The 24395-nt window shown below is 36.4% G+C and overlaps 2 protein-coding genes across 3 annotated transcripts; both read right to left on the minus strand.

Annotated features, from left to right (window-relative positions):
• Positions 1-8894: 8894 nt before the first annotated feature.
• Positions 8895-11969, minus strand: LOC141675253 (D-amino-acid transaminase, chloroplastic). Of its 2 annotated transcripts, XM_074481965.1 has the most exons (5): positions 11599-11969; positions 11164-11207; positions 10645-10823; positions 9336-10009; positions 8895-9135 (listed from the first exon to the last, which is right to left on the minus strand). In XM_074481965.1, the coding sequence occupies exons 1-5, from the start codon at positions 11804-11806 to the stop codon at positions 9041-9043; spliced, it is 1200 nt and encodes a 399-aa protein (XP_074338066.1). In that variant the 5' UTR covers positions 11807-11969; the 3' UTR covers positions 8895-9040. The 2 variants fall into 2 exon arrangements, with proteins under 2 accessions (XP_074338066.1, XP_074338067.1); XM_074481966.1 differs by lacking the exon at positions 11164-11207.
• Positions 11970-12223: 254 nt separating this feature from the next.
• LOC141670415 (sulfite exporter TauE/SafE family protein 3-like) lies at positions 12224-17856 on the minus strand. The gene is made up of 12 exons (XM_074476245.1): positions 17340-17856; positions 16000-16159; positions 15452-15652; positions 15291-15355; positions 15003-15024; positions 14808-14896; positions 14646-14732; positions 14480-14530; positions 14109-14330; positions 13329-13422; positions 13070-13210; positions 12224-12959 (listed from the first exon to the last, which is right to left on the minus strand). Exons 1-12 carry the CDS (start codon positions 17556-17558, stop codon positions 12874-12876), a joined length of 1437 nt encoding a protein of 478 aa, XP_074332346.1. The 5' UTR covers positions 17559-17856; the 3' UTR covers positions 12224-12873.
• Positions 17857-24395: the final 6539 nt, after the last annotated feature.

A 24395-nucleotide genomic window follows, 5' to 3' on the forward strand; every position in this document is an offset into this window, starting at 1 on the left:
ATCAAAAACAAAAGCCTAAGCCTAAGCCATCCATTTCTAAAGATGATTATGTTCACATCTGTGACATAAAAGAAATTTCAGACATTGAACTCTATCTGGATGAGCTGGAGGATGTAAGAGGAATAGCTGCTTACAGACAGCTACCAGAGAGATTAGTGTTCAGATACAAAGGAGCTGGGGAAAGAACATGGCCTCTCCACAGGATTCTGAATGAAGGCTACTCTACCTTGATTAGAGTCTTTTCAGCTATACAAAAGGATTCTGGCTTTACCAGAACTGCCAAGACTGAAATTCTCAACAAGATTGCCAATATAAGGAAAACTTGGAGGGAGCCCAATGCTTTACCCAGGACTTTACTCATTCAAGAAAGGGGAATTACAATTCACAAATCACCTCATTGGTTGATGGAATTTAGAGATGATAAAGGAGTCAGAAGATTTTTCAGACTTGAAGACCAACTCAAGATTGCCAGCAATGAAACTCTCAAGGAAATGCAATCTAAGTTGGATATCAGTGTTGAAGATGAAGCTGAATTCTTCAGACAACTCCAACTCCAAATTGAGGAAAATGACAAAGGGCTAGGAAAGAAAACCAGGGAACAAAGAAGAAAAAGATGATTTGCTCAGGCTAAAGGAGTATCCTTGGAAATACTGTAAATCTTCAATTTCCTCCTAGTACATACATTTTTGCAGCATTTTCAAATTTCTACTTAGTTTCAATTCATATATCTGTTAAGTGTTTTGTTATCATCAAGTTAACCCTGAATTTATGCCTACAATTCTTATAGACATAAATAGGGGGAGATTGTTAGGAATATATGTGCATTAGTTTGATGATATGTTTAAACAAAACACTTAAGTAGAAATTCAGTGTCTGTAGCCTCAACGGATAAGACCACTTTGGCTATCCGTTGATGGTGTAGCTTTACTTAGAAATAAGTCTAGTGTTGTAGCATATTTCAGTCTCTGTATTTAAGATGTAATTCTTAGAAGTTGAGAGAAACTATGAGTCATGTTGACTACTAGAAGATATGCAGATAGGAAGGCCAATTGTAAATATTTCATGCCTTGTAATTTTGTATAAATGAAGTGGTATCAACGGATGACTTAAAGACCTTCAACGGATGAGAAGCTAAGCTTCAACGGATGTCTCTAAAGCTTCAACGGATAACATCCTTCAACGGATGAGTGCATCAACGGATGAAGGTTTCAACGGATGTTCTGTTGATTAACCGTTGATAAGTGGTAGTTGTACCTACAAACAGAGGCACGTGGGTGAACAGAGATAACTGAAATGTGGCAGCCTAATTTCAGGAACATCAGAAAAAGCAGCCGTTCTACTCTAGTATAAAGAAACTTTAAGTCAACAAAGTACTGGAGTGAACTGGAGAAGAAACAAGTGGAGATCTTACTTTATTATTTTATTATATCCTTGTCTTCACTTGTAAACTTGGTAATATATAAACCAAGTAGTAGCTAGTAATTAGATAAGAATTTTTCCAGAGCTGTTTAGAAAAATCTTGAGAGAAAAATTATCTAGTTTGTACTAGAATGCAGCTGTGATCAAATTCTTAGATCACAGAATTTCTGAAATACCATCTCTGGTGGAACAACAAATCCACCAGAAAAGTTTTTAAAGGTTTATTGTGTTCTTTACATTTATGTTTGAATATATATCTGTCTGTATCAGCTTAAAGCAATTCACACACTTGTTCATCTTGAACACACAGTCTTTATAAACTGCTCAAAACTTGAAAAAGTTTTGAGATTTACATTCAACCCCCCTTCTGTAAATCTCATTGTTAGTTCTCTAGAAATAACAGTGTATTTGCACCTTGAGCTTGCTCTTTACAGTTGTTGGCGTAATGACCTGCTTCCCGTACCGGAAACATGTAACTTGTGGCATCTGATTGCGGCACTCATACGCATGATATCCCTTCATATTGCACTTGTAGCACACAAAATTAGCTTTGCAAATCCCAGAATGTTTCCTGCCACAAAACTTGCAATTCGGCATTGGTGGACGATTGGGCCTCTGCTGATTTGAATTCTGAAAACGGTTGCCTTATCCTCCATTTCCTGATTGGGGTCTCTTGAATCCCACATTCCTATTACCCTGAAATCTTGGCCTTTTGTTGAAACGGCCCTGATAATTACCTTGCTGCTGACCTCCTTCTGAGGTTTCTATTTTCCTTTTCTTCCCATCCTTTCCTTTCTGAGACATGTCACTCCTACTTTCGATCACCATTGCTTTCTGAACCACTGCCACAAATGAAGTTAACTCAAACATGGCCACTCTGTTTTGAATCCAAAACTTCAACCCCTGTTCAAACCTTCTGGCTTTCTTTTCATCCGTATCAACCTGGTCTGGCACGAACCTTGATAACTCAGTAAACTTAGCCTCGTACTCAGCCATGGTAAGATCACCCTGGGTCAGGTTCAAGAACTTAATCTCCATTTGATTCTTCATATACCTCAGGAAATACTTCTCCAGGAACAACTCTGTGAATCTCTCCCAAGTTATAAACTCACCTCCTTACAATGCTCGCGTGGATTCCCACCAATAGTTCGCCTCGCCCTTTAGAAAGTAACTTGCAAACTTGGTCTTCTGTGCAGTTCCTGCTCCGACTAATTCAAAAGCCTTTTCCATTTCCTTGAGCCATGCATTGGCTTCCACAGGGTCAGCACTTCCCTTGAACTCAGGTGGCTTCACAGCTTGAAACTGCTTAAAAGTCACTACAGGTGGTGCTGCTGCTTGTTGCTGCTGTTGCTGTTGCTGCTGCATCAGTCCCAACATCTGGAGAATCGCTGGATCTGTCCGACCCTCGGTACGATCCTCTCCTGAAGTATTCCTTCTCTTTGGTGCCATTATTCTGGTAAGAAACAAGCAACATATATAATAATCTGTCAAGCATTGTGTCAAATATGTTGCAATTCCTTAGCATATCAAAATTCTCAAAAAATATCTCCTTTCAAAATATCATAAACTTGATACCATATTAACACAAGCGACATAATTATCACATAATCCTGCTTATTATCTCGAGAATAATAACACAAAGAAAATTTACTCAGAATTATCCAAACCTTTTAAATCCTTGCTTGAAATCTCAACTAAACCAACAAAATAGCAGGGCAATAACACAAGGCCTAAGGCTAAACGCAAAACAGGGAACCTAAACAACTTAACTACAACCTAACCCAATAACCTAAATTTTATCCTATAAACGCTAAACTACACGCGCCTATCTTATGTGATCTTCCTATGACTCATCTATGACAATCCTACGCCTGTTTCAGTGACCATAACCTGTAGCTCTGATAACAACCTGTGACACCCTCCAAACCCGGGGTCTAGATTTGGGGGTCACTTGCCACTAAACTATTATAAAATAATCACAGCGGAATAATATAATAAATATGACCCTTTTACCTGGATCGATCACAGGTTATAGTATGAAACATGCACTAGTACAAATCAAATGTTATTACAAACCATAAGTCTAATTAGTTTTACAACTTATTCAAATTTTATTACAAACCTTTATACTATTCAAGCATCCCAAACTATCTACCTGGAAATCACACCAAACTATTTACAAGCGCTTGACCTCTAATCAAACCTGGAACTCAAGCCTGCTCCGGTTTAGCTAAAAGATTAGATTAATAAACAAGTATGAGCGAAAAGATGCTCAGCAAGTGGTATAAAGTTTGTAAGTGAACAACAATAACAATATCTGAGTAAAATTAGAAGCTGATATAAACTTTAAAGTTTAAGCGACTGTTTAGTAAAATACAATTATGCACTATGCTGTTCCTGATGATCAGTCATGAAACAACACCGGTATCCCGCAGCCATACCGTAAATATAGGTATCGATATCCCGAAGCCATACCGTACCTATTGGAAATCCATGAAGAAGGCATATATCCGCTTAACAAGATATTACACTTTCGTATAATAACTCACGCTGGACCGGTGCCTCGGCCCCTTATGCTAACCAAGAATCAATTCATAAAACAATTTTAATTAAAGGAGTCGGATCAATGACATCCTTATCTATTCAACTCCCCATGTCACATGGTCCGGAGTTATCTCAACAACTGATGGCGAAATAACTAGAACAATTAGTTATTCGCTAATCTCAATTTAATGTTCCACTGTATAGAGTATATATGGATAGTATAGTTACTCACTATCTATAGAATGAAAATTAGGTCAATATTAGCATTTACCGATCAAATACCGACTCAAGCTGATACACAAATCAAATGACATTGCAATATAAAATAAATTAGGACTTAAAAATATTTTTATTGGAAGCGCAATATTTTTCTGAGTCTGTACGCGTTCGTTTCGTATTAAATGGACGAACGGTTTAATTATTATGAATAAAATAAGAAACAAATGGAATTAAATCAATTAATAATAATATTAATTGACTATTAAATATCAAAATATAACTTTTAAAAACCTAAAAATATTTTTTAGAAATTATTTGAATTAATTATAAATAATTTACATTTATTTAACTATTTATAAATAAAATTAATTGATTAATTGATTTTTAATTAATTAATTAAATTCATAAATAATTAACTAAAATAAATTATAAATAATTAAATCAAATTGTATTTTTTTTGAAAATAATTAAAAAAATAATTTTAGGAATTTAACATAATTAAGAAAATAATTTTTAGAATTAAAAATAATAAGTAAATAATTTTTAAATATAATTTAAATGATTTTTGGAATTTAGAAAATGATTTTTAAAATAAATTATAAAAAGCAAATGCAGAAACAGATTACAGAAATGGGAATGGATTCTCAGGGATCAAAACCGGGTTTTTGCAAGCAACCCGTTCCGGTTTTTGAAGGAGGTCCTGGGTTTGGCTTGAACGCCGCCCGGATTCTGGGAATAACCCAGTTTCCGGCGGGTTCGACGGACTCCGGTGAAACTACGGCGGACACAAACGGGGCTCAAAACACAGCCCTCGTTTCACTTTTTCGGTCCAAACAACAACATAGGCATCCCAGAATTCTGTTCCAGCCATCAACAACTGCTAAACTTTCGCCGGTTAATTTCTCCGTCAAAAACTAATATTTTCCGATGAGTTTATCGGAAAACTTCAATTTTACTCGTTTCTTACCCAAATTCGACAAAAAATATCTGAAATCAAAGCTGAGAATCATACAAATACAGTCATATGTTCAAAATCAACAACAAAACACGAATTAATCGCCACAATCGAAATATAAAAACTGAAAACTTGAAAACTCGGGTTCGACAATCCGGGACTAAAACGCTGCAACCAAATACACAAATCGATCCTAAACATCATTCTAAAGCTGTCTGTAACATCAAAATCAACCCAGAATCATCCAAAAACAAAAATCGATTTTCAAGAATAAAAAGATAAAAATCGACTTTCGATTTACTATACCTCAGATCAAGATGTTGATACCAAAAGAAAGCTCTCGTCGAGAGGAAGATTTTGGTTACTAGCACGTCTGATTTGGTTTCCAGAATCTATCAAAAATCACGATTGAAGTTAAGGAAGAAATTCTCACCCCCGAAACTGTTCTTGATTAAAATTCCGAATTTTCTGAAATTTTTACTAATTAAAATGAATAAAACAAATCAGTTCCACTATTTATATTATCTGGAAAAATCAATACCCTAAAATTATTTAAGGGTGTTTTTATCTCTAAATTACAATAATTTAGTCCCAAAATAATAATTCCGGGGAATAATTTTAAAAATGATAAAATACAAAAATTAATGTCAAAATTTCCCAAAAATTGCGAATAATTCAAAAATACAAAAAATTAAGGGTTTTGAAGTACGATTAATTTTATAAAAATAAAAACATCGATTTTGTGGGGTTTGTCGTCCCGGTGAGGTCCCGATCCGTTGATTTTTGAAAAACGGAAGCGATCCCTAAATTACCAGAAAATCCCGAAAACACGTAAAATACATTCAAACGCGCATAAAATCAAATAAAATAGGTATCTTAATAAAGATGCTGATAAATACGCGTCCCGATTGCAGATAAGTTCATATAATTGCAATTTAAATATATTTTAATCAATCGAAAAATTTTCTGGCCCGCACAGAAACACACATAACAGTTATAACATCTCATATTTTATAAAAATAAAAATATCGATTTTGTGGGGTTTGTCGTCCCGGTGGGGTCCCGGTCCGTTGATTTTTGAAAAATGGAAGCGATCCCTAAATTACCAGAAAATCCCGAAAACACGTAAAATACATTCAAACGCACATAAAAACAAATAAAATAGGTATCTTAATAAAGATGCTGATAAATACGCGTCCCGATTGCAGATAAGTTCATATAATTGCAATTTAAACATATTTTAATCAATCGAAAAATTTTCTGGCCCGCACAGAAACACACATAACAGTTATAACATCTCATATCATGGCATTAATCACTTTAAATTTATAAAACACATAATATTTATTTATTTAACATATAATATTCACATAATTTTTCCCGGTTATTACATTGATTGCGAAATGAAAATGTAAAATAACACCTGATTAACGATGACGAAATGACTATAGAGTAAGTAGAGATTGTTAGCAAAGATTGTGTACAGAACCGTAGAAATCAACGATTGAATTTGATCCGCTCTGATACCATATTGAAACTTGTTCATTGAAGCTTTTAAGTTGCAGAATGACAATAGAGTAAATCAATATACACTAAGATAATGACTACATTATATAACCAGGAGAGAGTTGTACAATTGTTTTTCTACTGCTACCTTTCTCTCAGCGTGTAATCTATGTATATATCTACTTATATATCATACTAATACACCACACTCTTATAACAAACTTCTAACTAGTGTATAACTGGAGCTTGCTGCTGGATGTTGCTGCTGATGTGAAATAAAGAAGGTGACTCACTGAAATGTTAGTCACCAATAAGGTGGCGAGCTAAAAAGATCCGGGAAGCAAAAAAATATAGCAAAAAATTTGGCTTGCTGCTTTTGACTTGTGCCCTGCATTTGATTTAAACGCGGCTCCTCAAAAGCATGTTTTTTAAACTCTTGATTAGCAGGAAACTTGCTGCATTGAATTATATCTAGAAACCAAGTTAAGAAGTTCGTAATTATGCAATCTAAAGTTTTAAGGAAGTTGCTTTTAACAAGTCTTGGACAGTTTACATACTGCTATACTTTTAGAAAAAAAATAATGTTTCTTGAAAGTTTTGTTCAATGCGGTGTTTGAAATTTTAAACTTGCAAGCTTTGTTCAGCACCGAATCTAGCGACTACAATATTTTCCATTCCTCGCCAGTTTAATTAACATTCAAGTGCTTAGTAATTATCATGTTGATCTATGTAGTTGTATGGCAATATTTATCAATGATGCAGTTGAATATTTAGTGGTTGTTTGGATCATGGGATTTCAATCTGGTTAACGGAAATGAGATTGAGTTTCTAATACATTTTTGTATTGGAATCTCGTTAACCGGGTTGAAATCTCATAATTCAGACGGCTTAATGTTTTCTTGATGGTCGTCCGAATAAATCTACCATATTTTATCATAATTAAAAAAAAAAATCTTGTTTAATTTCCCTCTTTTGAAGATAACAGAAAAAAGTTGTGCCTTAATTGGCAGAAAATGGAACTGCAGATGGGGATCCTAATTATAAAACTATGATGCCATAATTGAGTTGTGCACTTAACTGGCAGTATGTAGCAGCATAGATTTCCTTTACATGATGTTACAAATGAAACTAAAACTGATGGATGAAAACAATAGATACACTATACAGGCATCGGAAGGATCAGAAGAGAAGTGTTTTTGAACAAGTGAAAGAAAAAGTATAGCTTTTTTTAAAGTGGTAGCAGTTTTTGTGTGGTTGATAGCGTTTGTGTTGTTGATTGGAATTCTGTGTCATGCTACTTGAATATATTGGTCTTGTTCTTTTATTGTTAACAAAGTGTAGATACATTATATTATAGTGGTGGATCTGGGAGGAGTCTCTATTGGTTTTAGGCTAAGGAAAGGAGATATCAGGCTTAATCAGACGTTGCAATGCATATACCAAATGAATTTTAGCCGGATGACAAAATCTGTGGTGGACCATGATCGTGATTCGTCAGTAGTTCTGGATGAAAGATCATTGCATGTTAACACTTGGTTTCTGACAAATGTCTTGTAGTTTCTACAAGCACTTTGCGGTACGCATGTTATCTCAGGCATGTTCTGTTTAATAATGGTAAGGGGCAAGGGGACCTGGTTCTTTTAACAGCTTCGCGATGCAAGTCGGTTTGAAGATTGCCCACTGCAAAATGACTCGACCCCTCAGCCACAGAGAAGGGTCTTTCAATATTTATTCAGTGATTATCGTGGTTTATGAGTTAAGATCCCCCATCAACTATCTGTCAAACCTGTGCAATATCTACATTATTTGTGACCAATGGCAGGTAAAAAGGATCTTAGTTGATCCTGTCACCTTTGGCCATTCAAAAGCTGTCTAATGGTATTTGGGTCATTAGGTTATTATCAGTATCCACTACATGGATCCATTGGAAAATTCAATTATGACCCAATATATCACTAGAATTAACCCAATGTAAATCTGAATCAATGTCTTTGCGTTTCAAACCTGAGATCATTGTTTAATATTATTGGTAAGATTCGAACCCGGACTATTATTTAAAGTAATTTTAATATTAAACCTAACAATTCTCATTATTTTATTTACAAGGTCTAATGGTTGCAACTTGAGAGAGACCAAAAGTAGGGGTTTACCTATCTCGGAATTATATATAAGTTTAGTATGGATAGTATAGATTTGTCAATTATAAAAGTGCATAGATTATTCTTTTTAACAAATATATGAAAACAGGGCAAGAATCAAATATCATGTACTTATTCAGATATTGACAGAAACTGATCATTGAGCACCAAAACATGTGAGCTACATGTAAAATCTATGCCATGCCATGATCACGTTCTAAACCTTGTTTAATAAAACAGAGAAATAGTTGGAAGTCATTTAATATGAAATAGCAACTCGGACTGTAGCAGGGCCAGATTTAAGGTCTTGCAATACAAGTCCTAGGAGAGCCTTTGACACTGGGCCTTCTCTGCCTACAGAATAGACAAAAATGTATAATTAATTCCATGCTCCTGCCCGAATCTCCTATATTCAATAACATGTACGTATTTTGTAGAGCCAATTCATGCAATGTATTAACACTCCATTTATCATGTACATCATAAAGATTTAACCCGCATATCATGTTATTAAATTAAAAAGATGTATTAAGAGAATGCAGAATGGATCTTACCATCACCTATAACTTGTTCATCCCACTGCAATACAGATCGAACAAGAACTCCGCTGCCGATTAGCATCATTTCGGCTGCATTTTTCCCTTCATTGACAGTCACATTTTCAACTCTAATGCCACTTAGCCCGCCTTCCTTCACTAGGTCTCCTGCCAACACTAGAACCCTCTTAGCTGTGCACCCACTCAAAATTTTGTCAAAGCGAGGCATCAAGAGTTCCTTTTCCTTTGTTACAAAGGCTACATTCATGTTAGGCCCTTCAGCAATAAATCCTTCAGCATCTAACCATATCGCAGCATATCCCCCATTTTCTTCAGCTTCCATCTTTGAAAGCACATTAGGAAGGTAATTTACACTCTTCACTGTAGCAAACTGTGGGGGTTTAATTGGAATTGACGAGGTTACTACCTTAACCCCGCTGTAATCTGACGGTGATTTATCTTCAATTACAATAGCATATAGAGCTGAATGACAACAGCCAGCTGGAGAGAGTTGGAAATCCCCAGGTCCTGATGAAAGCCAGTATCTCAGTGATCCTCTTCTGCACTTGGAGGCACTTACAGTTTGTACAAGTATTTTTCTAATGCTTCCTTTATCAAAAGGTAGCTTTATTTTTGCCATTTTAGCTGAATTCAGAAAACGATCAAGGTGTTGATCCAATTCATAGAGACACCTGAGATATTAAGAAAATTACGAAGGGAATGGGATAATATGTTAGTGACAGAATGCTAACTCAAAAACCTTGAGTCGACACGACACTTGTTAAATTATATAACAAAACAGATTAAATAAATTGTTCTGAAGTAGATAACAAGTTAAAATTTTAAATTTTAAAATGGAAACAGGTCGCAATAAGTGTGCTAGAACTAAGGGAGAAGCCTCTGAAGACTTAACAACGGTAACCATTTTTTAGTTAATATAGTACTTCAGGATTCATCCGAATGACAATAAATCCAATTGCAATCACAATGCTGATAATTTTGTTGACTGTACTACTTGAGTAAGCTTAACTTATTCATGATGGAATCATTGGTCTTGTCATTAAACTTCCATAATATACTGTAGCTTGCAGATGCTGCATGATATAAGTGTAAACTTATTTGTCTTCCTCGAGGATTGCACACAGCAAAATCAGATATTGTTAACAGAATGGTATTGCACATGAGAAGAGTAAAATTCATAATCAAAATATTAAAAAAGCGTTAAACATGCTTCACAGGCACATGACTAACAGGAATATTTAGTTGGTGACTGCAACTTTATACAAAAAATGTAAAAGAGCTATCTTCTGAAGCAAAAGTTACCTACCCATTAACAATGGCCGCAGTATCAAAAACTCCATGCCCTCTATGAACCATGTGGTCATCCATAGGGATCACCATTGCTGCTGGATCTGTAGTGATTCCACCAAAACAACTAGAATACATTGCCTTATATTGCTGCTTGCTTTCATAACTTTCACGACTTCTTCTCATTCTTTCAATAGCCTAATATCAGTAAAAGTATTACAAATATCACTAATAAAATATAGTTTTTCTTGTAAAATCAAGAATTTAATTTAGCAAAGAAAAAACAGAAGCAGGAACTTCAACAAAATATTAATTTAGTAGATCTCTTTATATTGTCTGTTTAATCAGCCTCTTCCTAGTCACATGATTCTGTCCATGTAGCGGAGTAAGTACACTATCCTAAACAGAAGTCAAAGTCTTTCTACTATAGTAGTACAGCATTACCCAAATGACAGGAAATACTGCTAATGCTATTGAAACCATACAACATATTTGGTGCTCAATCAATGGCTAGAGATTTAAGCGATAGAGTACTAACCTCTGAACCAGATAAAAGTGGAACCTCATCTATTGAAATAGGGTCTGTCAAGAGAAATGCTACTGTTAGGCAAACCTAACGCAATTGCAATTTTCAATAACATGCATAAACGGTAACAAACTCAATTTCTCTTCAATTCGTCAAATCAAATTCTCTCCCTCCCTCTCTCTCCCCCCCCCTCTCTCTCGCCCCCCTCCCTCCCTTCCTCTCTCTCTCTCTCTCCCGCCCCCCTCCCTCCCCCCTCTCTCCCTCTCTCTCTCACACACACACACACAAAAGTCAATAAACTCGCTTTCACATTTTAATCAAATTGAACATAAACACATAGTACTAATTGGTCTAATTCCTCAATCAGTCAAGTGAAATTCTTTTTCACATTTCAGTGACACGCATAACACATACAAATATAGTCATCTTCAATACTTAAAAAATTACCAGTAAAAGAGTGAGCTTGATTTGAAGAGGCCAAACAAAACCTCCCCAGAGACCATTCAAGAAGCCCAAATTGATGTTGCAAAGACCCATTTGAAAAAGGATGATTCTGAGGAACAGAGAGTCTATTTGGAACTAAATTATAAAGATGATTGCAAGAAACTAAGTTTTCAACTGTGGGTATTTTTGAGACTAATGAGAAAGAAGCCATGGGAAAAAAAAGTACACAAAAAAATGGTAGCAACAGGTTTTGATTGTATCAAGGATCAAAAACTGAGGTGGGTTTTGTTTGTATTGCCATTTTAATTGCTAAATTATTGAGAAGATGAGCATCATGACCATGATTCCATCAACAAAATACAACAACATGAGACAAGGAGTTGGTTTAAATTTATCATTAAATTTTGATGTTGCCAAATAAAATATTGCCAAATTTATCATAAAATTTAATATATTTTTTTATAACAAAATATGTTTATAATAGAACATTTCTTTTAAAATAGACCAACTTAAATGATACCAATAAAGTGAATCCATTTCCCAGTTTGATGTTGATATTTTACCAAAGCAAATTCTGGTACTTTGAAATTTAAGATAGCTATAAATTATAATATAACACACTTGCATATGTACTTGAATAGTCTGAAAATGATCTTAAAGATCATGTAAATAAAGTTGCAGATGTTTGTAGCATGGGATGATCATATCACTACACTGCAATGTTCAGAATTGGAAAAACAAGAAAATATAATATCCTAAAAATCTATTTTGCTCTATGGATAGGGAAAACAAAATGTGTTGCTACAAATCTACAGAAGTGGATCTTTCTGCAGAGTCATCGACTCACTGTAGTATAGTCATGCTGCCTCTACCATTCTGTAGAATTGAATGGTAAATTGCTTGTCATTTTACACCACCGGCTTGATGACATTTTGAACCATAGACATTTACACCCATGAATACATAAATGTACACTTAAATATTTACTTTCTGAATCCCCTGCATTTAGATATTTACTGTTTTAAACCCTGAACGTTAGTTAGTTGAACAAATAGACCCTGATCATGCGGCAAGGCCCTTTTGGAGTTTGTTTGTGACTACGGTTAGGGTTTAAACTGTTATACTAGTTTAAGTTAGATACTGTTTGACCAAATGTCAGGGTTTGGTGTACTTGCTGGTGTAAATGTAGGTCGAAATTGTAATTTAGCCACGAACAAGAAATCTAAGACGATCCTAATCAACCTTGCACACGTGGTTCAACTGGGACTAGTAAGCCTTTTAACTTTCATACTTGCAGAGGTTCTCAAAACCCATGTATTCATTCTTCTGAATCTTGGTGATTGTGTTTACAATGCCAACTCCACCTGCAGACATATACAGTTGAGAATTACAAATCAGAAATTCGTAATTACTTTAGAAAGACACAGGCCTGGATCGCAAATGCATTACACCAGGGTAGACAGAGGCTACTCACCTAATGAGATGGCACTAATGAATATGGTAGATGCTAAAATAAAGATGATTAAGGATGCCCTTCCGAGTATGTTGATGATCCTTCTCACAACATGTTGTCCAACAAATGCAGCAATTGTAGCGACACAAATGAAGTAGAGAGCTGAAGAGTAAATGCAGACATGAAGGCATAAGGATTCTAAAATTATAATCTTATGAGAAAAATCACTTAACAACTTCTTATATTCTTTGTTCTCCCTAACTTGCTGTTATATGCTCACCATAAGGAACAGGGAAACGATTCAGAAGGTAATATTCTACAACAGACATTGATGAGGAAAACATCATAGCGAAGGTAGCTGTGGCACTTGAAACCTGCATAGGGAATATATTTTTGAGTGAGAGAAAAACTATTTGCTGCTAGAGTGAAACATATTATCTGTGCTAATGCTATGATAATTAAGGCACAAGACATGATTTCTGAATAAGAAGGCAAAATACTACATATAATTCAACCATCAAAATGCATCAAAATAACTAAAAAGTGATTTTTGTTGTTCCAGAAGTATCATAAACCATACAAAAGAATCCAAAAATGTATCACAACTTTTATATATATGTTTATCTTCTTCTAGATGTGTTGAAGAAAACCTAAACCACAAAGAGTTGGATAGGGAAAAATTGAATAACACTGCAGATGTCTATATCAAAATCTATAAATATTCCAGCATATCAGGGTACCGGCCCCTGCCATTTTCCCCAAAATTGTTGGATTAGTTAATGTACATATGCATGGTCTTTCAGAAGATTACTTGCTTAACTTTCAGAACTACAATCATTATACACAGACAAACAGATGCACAAATATTAGGCCAGTTAAAGTGTAAGGATACTTGTCGAAACAACTTTTCAGGGAAAGGTGCTGTACTCCAAATGTTGTACAACTGTTGTTGATCAATTCATTAGTTGACACAGCTAGGAAGTTTTATCCATTATTAGGACCAGTACTAACATCTTCCCTACTTCTGAGCTAAAATATCTAACAAGAAGAGCAAACTCACTTGTGGAGGAACTCCTAGCTCCAGAAACAGCGGTCCCATAATAAAGCCTCCACCTAGACCGAGTAGCCCTCCAACAACACCAGCCAATACACCGCATAAGCAATAGACTATCAGCTGTTTCACCCCAGGACGAGTTCCAGAATCTGCCTTGGAAGCAATAACTCTTCTTCCACTATATAAACTAAGTGCCTCATACAATGTAACACCAACAGAAACTGGAATCTGCATCAGAGTGAAGCAATAGATTCATATTAATGCACAATCTCCCACTATAGATGGAAGATGCTGTAAAAGTAGTTATCTTTTCAATCTTGATTACCATGAGAGTAATGCAATACTAGAAAAATCTAATAGAAATTTAAACTTAGTACCTGGAGCAAGTTTAACACCCAATATTCTGTTGAACAATTCGTCGTGTAATTCTGAGTCGATAAAAGAAAACAATAGATTCCAAAGTAAGAGCACGTTTGAAGCAGTAGCAAACTTCAAACATTTTATATGATCAGAAAAGAAAACCATGATTAAGACATGTATAACCTTGGTAATCTGCAATGCAAGAAATGCAACCCAAACAAAAACAAGAAGGCCAAATTCCTTCCAGCACACGTTCTCAAAAACAGTGATCTGGTAGAATAACATACATCAGAAGATGCGAAAATCATGAACAGTGAAAACAATCTGTTACCAGACAAGACTAACCTTTTCTTTCAAAGAATCTTTCATATCATTATTTTTTGCACCGCTAGGACCACCAGGCAGAAGCTTGTAATCCGCTTCATCTCCATTTCCTGAGATACTTAAATGTTTTTATTGCAGTGAAAAGAGAAGGAAAATAAGATTCTTTGAGAAATGAATATTTTATGATATTGGTTTGAAACGAGAGATGTTAATCACCAGCATGGCGCTTTGCTGCCTCCTGAAAGAAGAAAATAAACTGTAACTAGTGTGCCATAGAGGTTACAACAATATGAATAGCAGTCATAGGGTGAGATGTATATAAAAGAATTTACGGCACAGTTCCAGGAGACACACTTCAAGACTTAAACCAAGTCAAGCTAGTGCAAAGAATGATAACTACTGTGAACACATTTTCTGTCTACCCGGAAATAGTTATTTTGGTACCCGAAAATTTCAACGCTACCAAACTCCATTACATATGAAATACATGAGAAAGATAATAACCTGCTTTAGAATGGTTTCCTTTTTCCAAGTTTCTATACCTCTTAGGAATGCTTTTGTTGATGTGCCTGTAAGCCGTCAAAAACTGTTTGAGAGAGAGAGAGAGGGAGGGAGGGGGAGAGCGAGGGCGGTGGGGTGACAACAAATAAAACACTCCAAATTACCAACGAAGAGGACAATTAACAGAACTGTGACCATCCAATCAGCAAAAAGCACGTTGAATACAACTCCAGCACTGATGCCCATCATGAGCATTGGTTGGATGAGCACTGCCAAGTCATAGTCAATGATTGGCATATCTATTGTTGGATGTCTTAGCTTAAGGTTATAATAAACAGTTGAAGCTGCTGCACCCATGATCATACCTAACAAAGAAACGGAAAACAGATACAGATAAATGTTGGTAGCAAGTTTTCCATGACAATCAGAGGAACCATCCTTCGAATAATAATGTGTACATTCTCTAGGCACAAACTAAGCTACATGATAGTATATCCTGTGAGCAAAAGATTCTGCAAATCAACTCTTTGCATTTAAAGGACATCAGGCTGCACGTTAATGGTTTACATGACAGCAAGTCTTAATTTCAGTACAATGAACACATTATTATGTCTTCACAGGAAAAACATAATTCTGTGTTTTCTAGGATATATGAAGCACAGTTTTTATCCAAATAAATGTATGTATAAGAGAGAAATGAATAGCTTAGTACATTTTGAAATGGCAGTTGCTGATTTTGGATCAAAACCAATAATCAAGGTGAGCATAGGAACAAATATGCCGCCGCCACCAACACCGCCTACACTTCCAAATGCAGCTCCACAGAATCCAATCAAGGAGCCAACAACAATTTGCCAATTAAATTTCATTTCCTGAGAAACAAGTCCAAATTAGATTTCAATGAATCTTTATGATTAATATGTGTATGTCACTGTACGACAAGTTCAAAGGTAGCAAATGATAAAGCCAACAAGTGCAGGTTATGCTTTTAAAGTGGCAGAACTATAAATTCCATGAAATGGGGCCTTATTCATGCTGTTTGTTTTTTACAATTGTCTTAAAAATAGGAATTGTGTTTATAAATATTTCCTTTGTACTTAACTATGCCTTCTATCAGCCAGAAGAAAAGTAGAAAACTGTAACTGATCAGCAAGGGTCTCATGACCAGCTCCTATGTTTAATGACTAATTTTTTGTGTAATGCATCCCCTGCTGCATGTAACTAGAGCCGCAACATGCAAATCATGCGTGACAGCAGGAGTGAGCACACATGTTTAGCAGTTTCATCCCTTTACCTTGAAACTTCTTTTTTAGATAGGATACTTGATTATAAAAAGTTAAGAGCAAGTTCTAGATATGGAAGGAAAACTGGGGACACTAATATCGGGCTTGCCTCTTAATTTCAAGGTTCTCATAAACAATAGTGACGAGTTAATATATGGAAAAAAAAACTAAAATCTAAATATGAAAAATGAAAAATAACCGAAATGAGAAAACTTTAGCTGCAGTATCAAGTATGGGGATTTCAAGAACAAACAGAAAAAAAGTTCCCAAAACTCTAATATTAAAGTGTGATCTGCAATGCAAAACTCCACACGATGCTGTTGTAATTTTTCCAAAAAACTTAAATAACAACATTTTCACATTGCAAATTTGGATATACCTAATTACTAGCTGTTGCACTGAGCATAAGGTCCACAACCAAATAAGTTTACAGGCGGGATGACCCCTGGGGGCCTAGTTGTCATCAGTCCCTGTGTTTCAATTGATGTTCAAACATTCATTATTGATTACCTCTGCAACATTATTGTTGTTAGCTAAGCTGATAAAATGTGTTATATCCTATAACCGTATTTTCTTCTCCAATCACCGGACAGAGTTTTTCTCATACTTTCGATACCTGAATTTTAGACCTGGACTAATCTGCATTAGCAGATCTTGTACATTACCCGAAAAACATAAATGAAAACTTGATTGTTTGCAGAAAGGATAGACTAATAAATATATAAATCAACACAACAATCACACACACATGCACAGAAAGGATACTCACCGGCCAAATATGATGGTAACTTTGATGAGCAGGTTGCCATAAGAAATTTTTGATCTTGAGGAGAACATTTGGCTCATAAGATTCATCATCAATCTCATTCAAATGACCATCTTTCATGAAACTTCTTTCTGCTGAAACAAAAACAGAAGCTAATGCAAAGCTCCATATCACTACTAACACTGGCCTCATGATCACAATCCATTTTCTTGTAATTCCCATTTATAAACAAAATCTTCCAACCCCAAGTCTCTGTTTTTTCAAGAACCCAAAATAAATCTAATGAACACACTTCTGTATCACTCCTCTAGATGTATATATTTATTCAAGAAGATTGGATTAATGGGTTGCACCAAGAATAGTTTAAATAAACAACAAATTTGTTAGATGAAATGAATGTGAATTTATTGAAGGTTCATCAATGTACATGAATGTGATTATGATAGGTGGGAATAGAAAGAAATGAGAGAAGAATGATGGTGGAAGATAGACAATGAGATGCATACATTATACATACATGATGCAGTCATTAAGACACAAATATTGCATTACAAGCATTGTGTTATAAAATTGGCGCAACTTGTTGGCTGATCATGACTCCTCCTTTTTTATTTAATTGTTTGAATTAAATTCAGATGACCCAAAATCAATCACACTAATTCAACAATTTACAAATTTAAATATAAAATAATTAAGATATTTTTTTGTTTCAAAAAACGGACAAATAGGATTAATAATTAAAGGACAAATCAGGAGTAAACTACTATTATAGCATATGATATGATATCATAAACATATTATATGACATATGTACGGTACAGTTTTATTACCTGAAATACTAAAGTCCCGTTAATATTCTTGAAATTATTTTCAAATGTCAAGTTATTATAGTATTATCGATTATTTTTTTATTAATGAAATGAATTTCTCATATGTTAATATAAATTACATAAATGAAATAATGTCACGTATTATTTTATTTTATTTTTAAATATTTTTCAAAATATATAACATTGTTCTTTTATAACCGCTATTAATAGCTTGTTGTCGAAATCACTCATTATTAAATGTGTACTGTACAAACTACAAACAATGGTTCAAGAAATTAACGGGAGTAGTTATTTGTACTCGGTAGTCGTATTCACATGATTTTGGAATATGGATTTTGAAATATGGAGAGGGAGACTCGTAAACATAATAATTTTGCCGTCCTTTTCTCGAACAGTCAACTTAGAGTTTGGATTATTATCAAACAAAAACTTATGCCTGCGTTGGGCAAGGGAGAAAGGAAATGAAATGAGATTTAATCCGTAAGTAAAATTAATGGATCATGTTATATTATAAAATTGTCATTAGTATTTTATCCGATCTCTAATAAAATGGATCAGATCACTATCAAAAAAGAAGACGGACAAGTTTCGGAGAACGTGTTTCCGGAGCCTAGAACGCCCCCTATAGGGCTATCCCTATATGTGAGTCGCTTACGACGACTATTAATGATGAGAAGTTATGACGACGATTGGTGAAATTATATATAAAGGTTTACGATGATCATTACGATATGAGATTACAATGACCATAGTGGATGAAGTATGCGAGGACCGCTGCGACGACGATACCACGACGGTCGCTATAGTAGAAAACGACGACGAAGAACAAGTATTGATGATGAGTCTCTAAAGGATGATCTTAAGTCAAGGGAGAAAGAGTGAAACGACCAAGAAACAAAGAATGATCCGGGCTCCGGGAAAATGTTCTCGAATCCTCCTAGTGGGGGCCCCGTGCTATATGACCACACAGGGTGGCCGCTCTGCAACGCAAGTGGGACGACAAGGAAGAATTAGCGAGGAGGTTGCTCCCAAAATAAATTGGAAAGTAAACAAAGCATAAGAATCATACAAGAGAAGAAGAGGAGCCCCCTGGGAGCTCTTCACGCTTAAGGCGCGCCCTAGGCATGAGAGAGGACTCCGGAGGACTCCAACCCTTCCTAGAGCGCGCCCTATGAAGGAAAAGGACCCTCCGGGAACCCAACGTCCCGGAAAATGTAACAAAGGCATCGTTCTGTAGTCTTTCGGGGTATCCTCGTAGGGGAACGATCGTAAACATCTAGTGTGTGTTTTGGGAGTCATGTCTACGTATTCGGTGGTTTATCCTCGACGGGAGACTCTGGGGTTATCTGGTACTTTGAACTTCTACGCTTGGGATCACTTATCTTGTAGTCTGGTGGGTTATCCTCATTGAGGGGCAAGGATGCGCTTTGGCATTTGCGATAATTCATGGCTATACCTGCGGTTACGATTGATGGAAGTAGCGGTAGTAGAGGGGATATCCACCGGCCGGGGAGTTTCCTTGTCCGTGAAGTCCCGAAGTCGTAACCGAGCCTTGGGCCTTTATGACTAGGCCACATCATCGGGCACTTCCAAAGCAAATCAATTTTTGAGTTATAATAGGAAGTGGGTTCGACAGCTCCTATTGGGCCACATAATGAGAATCCAAGTCCAACTAGGTTTCTTGTTCTCCAAGAACTACATAGGGCTTGATCCTCTATAAAAGGAGGTACGTAGGCACATTGTGGGAGATTGGAAGGGAGAGCTCTATAAGCCACCACCAAACACCCTTGTGATCTCAGCCCCCAATTCATCAGAATCACCACACTCCTACGACTTTTACGGTGAAGGACCACCGTTGCAGATCTTGATTCCGGGCGTGAAACTCAAATATTTGTTAACCAAATTCCTCCGTTAACAAATTGGCGCTAAAAGGAGGGGCTGGAATCAAATCAAATCTTAGAAGGAAAAGATGTCTAACAATGTTGGAAACTCACATGAAAATGGCTACAACTCTGATGAAGGTGGACGGGATGGTTGTCATGGATTTCATGACAACGAAGGCCACGGTTCTCATGGTCTTCAAAGGAAGAAATCTATTGGAGATGGACGAAAAGGTTGTCATGGATCTTATGACAACGAAGGCTATGGTTCTCATGGTATTTAAAGGAAGAAAGCTATTGGAGATGGACATAAAGATTTTCATGGATCTCATGATAACGAAGGCCATAGTTCTCATGGTCTTCAAAGGAAGAAAGCTACTGAAGACGGGAAGGTTGTCATGGATCTCATGACAACGAAGGCCATGGTTCTCATGGTCTTCAAAGAAAGAAAGCTATTGGAGATGAACGAAAAGGTTGTCATGGATCTCATGACAACGAAGGCCATGATTCTCATGATCTTCAAAAGAAGAAAGCTAATGAAGGTGGACGTTATCAAGATCAACATGAAGATGAATGTATGATCAAGATCAATATGAAGATGGACGCTGCACGCAAGATCAATATGAAGATGGACGCTATGATCAAGTTCAACATGGAGATGGACGCTTCAAGCAACATGGAGATGAACGCCTTAAACATCAGAATAACGATCGCTTTATGCGACATGATGATGAACACCTTAAATGGAAGACTAACAATCGCTTTTAGTGACAGGATGATGAACGCCTCAAATGGTAGGATGACACATGTTGTAAGCAATATTATGATAAACGACCATCGTTATACTTTAATAATGGTGGTTTATTGGAACAACTTCATCAGATGGGATATTCTTTAAATCACTTCAGGACAACTTAGGTCTAATCAAAAGCGGCTAAAGCCAACATCGCCCTCGAAAGTACCATACCGAAGAAAAATTGATTTATGAAAAATTTAAGGAAAATTATGAAAAACAAAATAAGAAAGGTCATGTATCTCACGATAAACATTTTTAGGGGGTAACACCGTTGCTTGCAATACACTAAAGATGTTTCAATTGTAGAAATCCCATATGATGAACAAAGGCTTCAACCGGAGGAAAATCAAGAGCAACGGAGGTTATCTCGTTTGAAGGCGCGTCTTGGAATCCAATTATGCGACGAAGATCTGAAGACGCTAATTCTGGAGATGCAAAAGAATGGAGATCAACATGAAGTAGGGCTACATAAGTGTGCAGATACACCCCTCACAAGGGAGGAAAGGCTTTACAATAGTAAATACCCTCATCTGGAACAAAGGAAAAGAAATTTTGAATATAAGAGAAAGGATTTCAAGGAATCATAAGTGTGCTCTCATGGTTAATGGTGGAGAAAGACCATTAGAGGAATATCAAGGATCGGCAGGCCGATAAGAGACTACCGCTCGGAACTCTATTCGGCCACAATCATAAGTAGTGGTGCCACCGCAGCCGCAAGGAATCACGCCTCAATCATAAGTTGTTGCGCCACCGTAACCGTAAGATATGATGCAAACTCAAGCTCAAATAGTGACAACACATGTGATCTTACCGCAAGCCAATATTTAAAACATACCCGGAGTCAGAAACGTCAATATGAATGATTTAAGGAAGCTACTATCGCACTTGGAAGGAGGAAAAGTCATGGCATCCGCGCAAACTACATCGTCATTTACTTCAGTGGTTAGGGAAGCACCCTTATCTACAGGATACAAGAATACCACTCATGACTTATGCTTTCACGGAAATTCTGATACGGTGGAGTTTTTGGATGGTTCAATATTGAGATGGACGTGTATCAAGTAAAAGATTGGGCGAGATGTAGACTCTTGGCAGCAACCTTCAGGGATAGTGCTAAACATTGGTTTCAAGAATTGGGACCGGAAATAATTTCATCTTAGGAACACATAAATGTGATGTTCCTTACTCAGTTCCAATCTGCAGTGAAGTATACATCACCAGTGACGGTCTTGGAGAATGTGAGACAAAGAGAAGGAGAGACTTTACAAGCTTATTTCAAGAGATTCAATGTTGAAGTATCCAGAGTAAGAGGCACCACTGACGAACCATTGAAAAATTTCTTGAATGTTGGCCTATGCATAGGAATAAATTTCTGGAAACATATTCAAGGAGGATGTCCCAACACCCTCGAAGAATTCTACGAACAAGCAGAGTCTTTCAATTTTGTTGAAGAATCACTAATAGATAAAAAAAGCGAAGTCTCGTGGAGTCACAAAGGTGAAAAATGGGAAAAGAAGAGATAGATCTCCTAGCCCAAATATCAAAGGGAGATAAAAGTACATCAATTCGAAGAAAGAGAGTTGGGTCCCTCGAATAGCTATAAAAAGGACTCTACTGCTTACACTCCTTTGGCGGCATCCATAGAGAATATCTATGAAGTTCATAAGGGAAAATGAATCTTTCAGAGACTGGTGTTATGAATCTTTCATAACACCCATGGGTGTTGACAAAGATGAAATAGAAGAATGCATCAAGGAAGGACAACTTGGAGATTGGATTATCAAAGAAGTAAGGAAGTATCGAGGAGACCTCCCGACCAACCGAGAAGGCTTAGGGCGCGCCGAGAAAGGAAAGAGAAGGAAAAATACGATGATGTTATGTTCATCCAGTCATGAAGCATTCACGCCATCTTTGGAGGACCTCATTGTGTAGGAGACGTGACTGGAGTGATGAACCGATATGCTGGGGAAACAAGAGTACCTATACTCATTGACGTTAATCGTCTCGAGGAAGGACCTCCCAAAATATTTGGAGGAGAGACATGGGACATCACTTTTATGGAGGAAGACGCTAAATGGGTTCATCATCCTCATAATGATGCCTTAGTTGTGAAGGTCTACATTAGAACAATGAACGTCTATCGTGTGTTCATCGACAATGGAAGCTCAGTTAACATCCTTCACTATGATATTAACAAGAAGATGAGTTTTCTCGACAAAGATATAGAAATCGAGAACATATACATTTATGGCTTTGAGGGAGAAGCGATGAAAGTTATGCGGGTCATCACCTCCATTCATCACTTATCCATGAAGTTTCCAACACGTAACGACATAGGATGTGTCCAAGGATGTCAAGAGAAATCAAGGGAATGCTATAACAAATTAATGAGAGAATTCCATAAGAAAAACCATAACAATAATGAAAGGATCAACATGTCATATTCTTTTAACGAGCCAGAGGTAGAAAATTTGGAAGCTGAAGACATGGAGATTGAATTTGAAGTGGTGGCAAATGCAACTTTGGCCGTAAAGAACATAATTTTGGAAGACCCCCTAAAAGAAGATGTGCAAGTAGATAAGATGGAAAAAGATCTCGATCCCAGTCAGTGTATGCCGTTTGGTTTATACAATGCTAAAGTTATGAATGAAAAATGACGAGTCCTCATGTAAGACGCGGCTTCAACCCCTTACTGGCTTTCGTATGTTATAGTTGAGTCAAGTAGGGCTTAGCCTGAATAGTAGACTAGTAGAAATAAAATACCTCATAGCCTAAGGGGTAGTACATACGCTAGGGTGAATTACGCTAAAGTCCGTTGCACATTGATGAAATTTTGAAGTTTTTTATTTTAATAAAATTCTGACATTTTTTATTTCAAGACATGAAGATCAAGTCTCATCGTTATATTCAAGACACGAAGTACAAATGAAAAGTCGCATGATAGTTGAAAATAATTTCCAAACACGTAAAGAGTAAGAACATCGTTCACGCAAACAAGAAGATGCAAAGTTTCTAGAAAGCTCCACGCCCCTAGGGCGCGCTCAAAGGGGTGTCCACCCTAGGAAGGAATTTGAGATATTCATGTTTGTGTTTGATTGATCATTATCTTATTTTTAGTTTTTCAAAGAATTGAAACGATTTAAGGAAGGTAACTTCGAAGCAAGGAGAGAGAATTGAAGACTCCCGAAGAAGTCCTACACCTCATGGGGAGCGCCCAGGGGGTTTCATCTCAAGAAGAAGATTTTCCGGGTTACGACTTTCTTCATAAGTTCATTTACGAATATGTTTTCAGTTGTCAAGAGATTAGAAAAGTTAAGAGAAGAGTGTCCAAACACGCAAGAAGGCACGAAGACTCCCAGAAGAGCCTTACACCCTTTAGGGCGCCGCTAGGGGGTGCTCCCCGAATATGGAGATTCTTCCATCATATAATTTTGTTCACAAGTCCACTTTTTATTTCATTAATGATCTTTAAAAAGATTAATAAGGATAAGATAATAACGTTCAAGTATGAAAGAAGATGTGAAGCTTCCCAAGGAAGCTCCACCACCTCTAG

The sequence above is a fragment of the Apium graveolens genome, chromosome 7, assembly GCF_009905375.1.
Source record: "Apium graveolens cultivar Ventura chromosome 7, ASM990537v1, whole genome shotgun sequence".
Classification (NCBI taxonomy): domain Eukaryota; kingdom Viridiplantae; phylum Streptophyta; class Magnoliopsida; order Apiales; family Apiaceae; genus Apium; species Apium graveolens.

Coding starts and splice junctions, on each gene's coding strand:
- LOC141675253 (XM_074481965.1), bottom strand. CDS start 11,806: ATGGCTTCTTTCTCATTAGTCTCAAAAATACCCACAGTTGAAAACTTA. Junction 11,208..11,598: donor TCAAGCTCACTCTTTTACTG/GTAATTTTTTAA, acceptor TTCTCTTGACAG/ACCCTATTTCAATAGATGAG. Junction 10,824..11,163: donor CACTTTTATCTGGTTCAGAG/GTTAGTACTCTA, acceptor TACTGATATTAG/GCTATTGAAAGAATGAGAAG.
- LOC141670415 (XM_074476245.1), bottom strand. CDS start 17,558: ATGGGAATTACAAGAAAATGGATTGTGATCATGAGGCCAGTGTTAGTA. Junction 15,356..15,451: donor GTTAATTGTCCTCTTCGTTG/GTAATTTGGAGT, acceptor GACGGCTTACAG/GCACATCAACAAAAGCATTC. Junction 14,733..14,807: donor AAGATTCTTTGAAAGAAAAG/GTTAGTCTTGTC, acceptor TTATTCTACCAG/ATCACTGTTTTTGAGAACGT.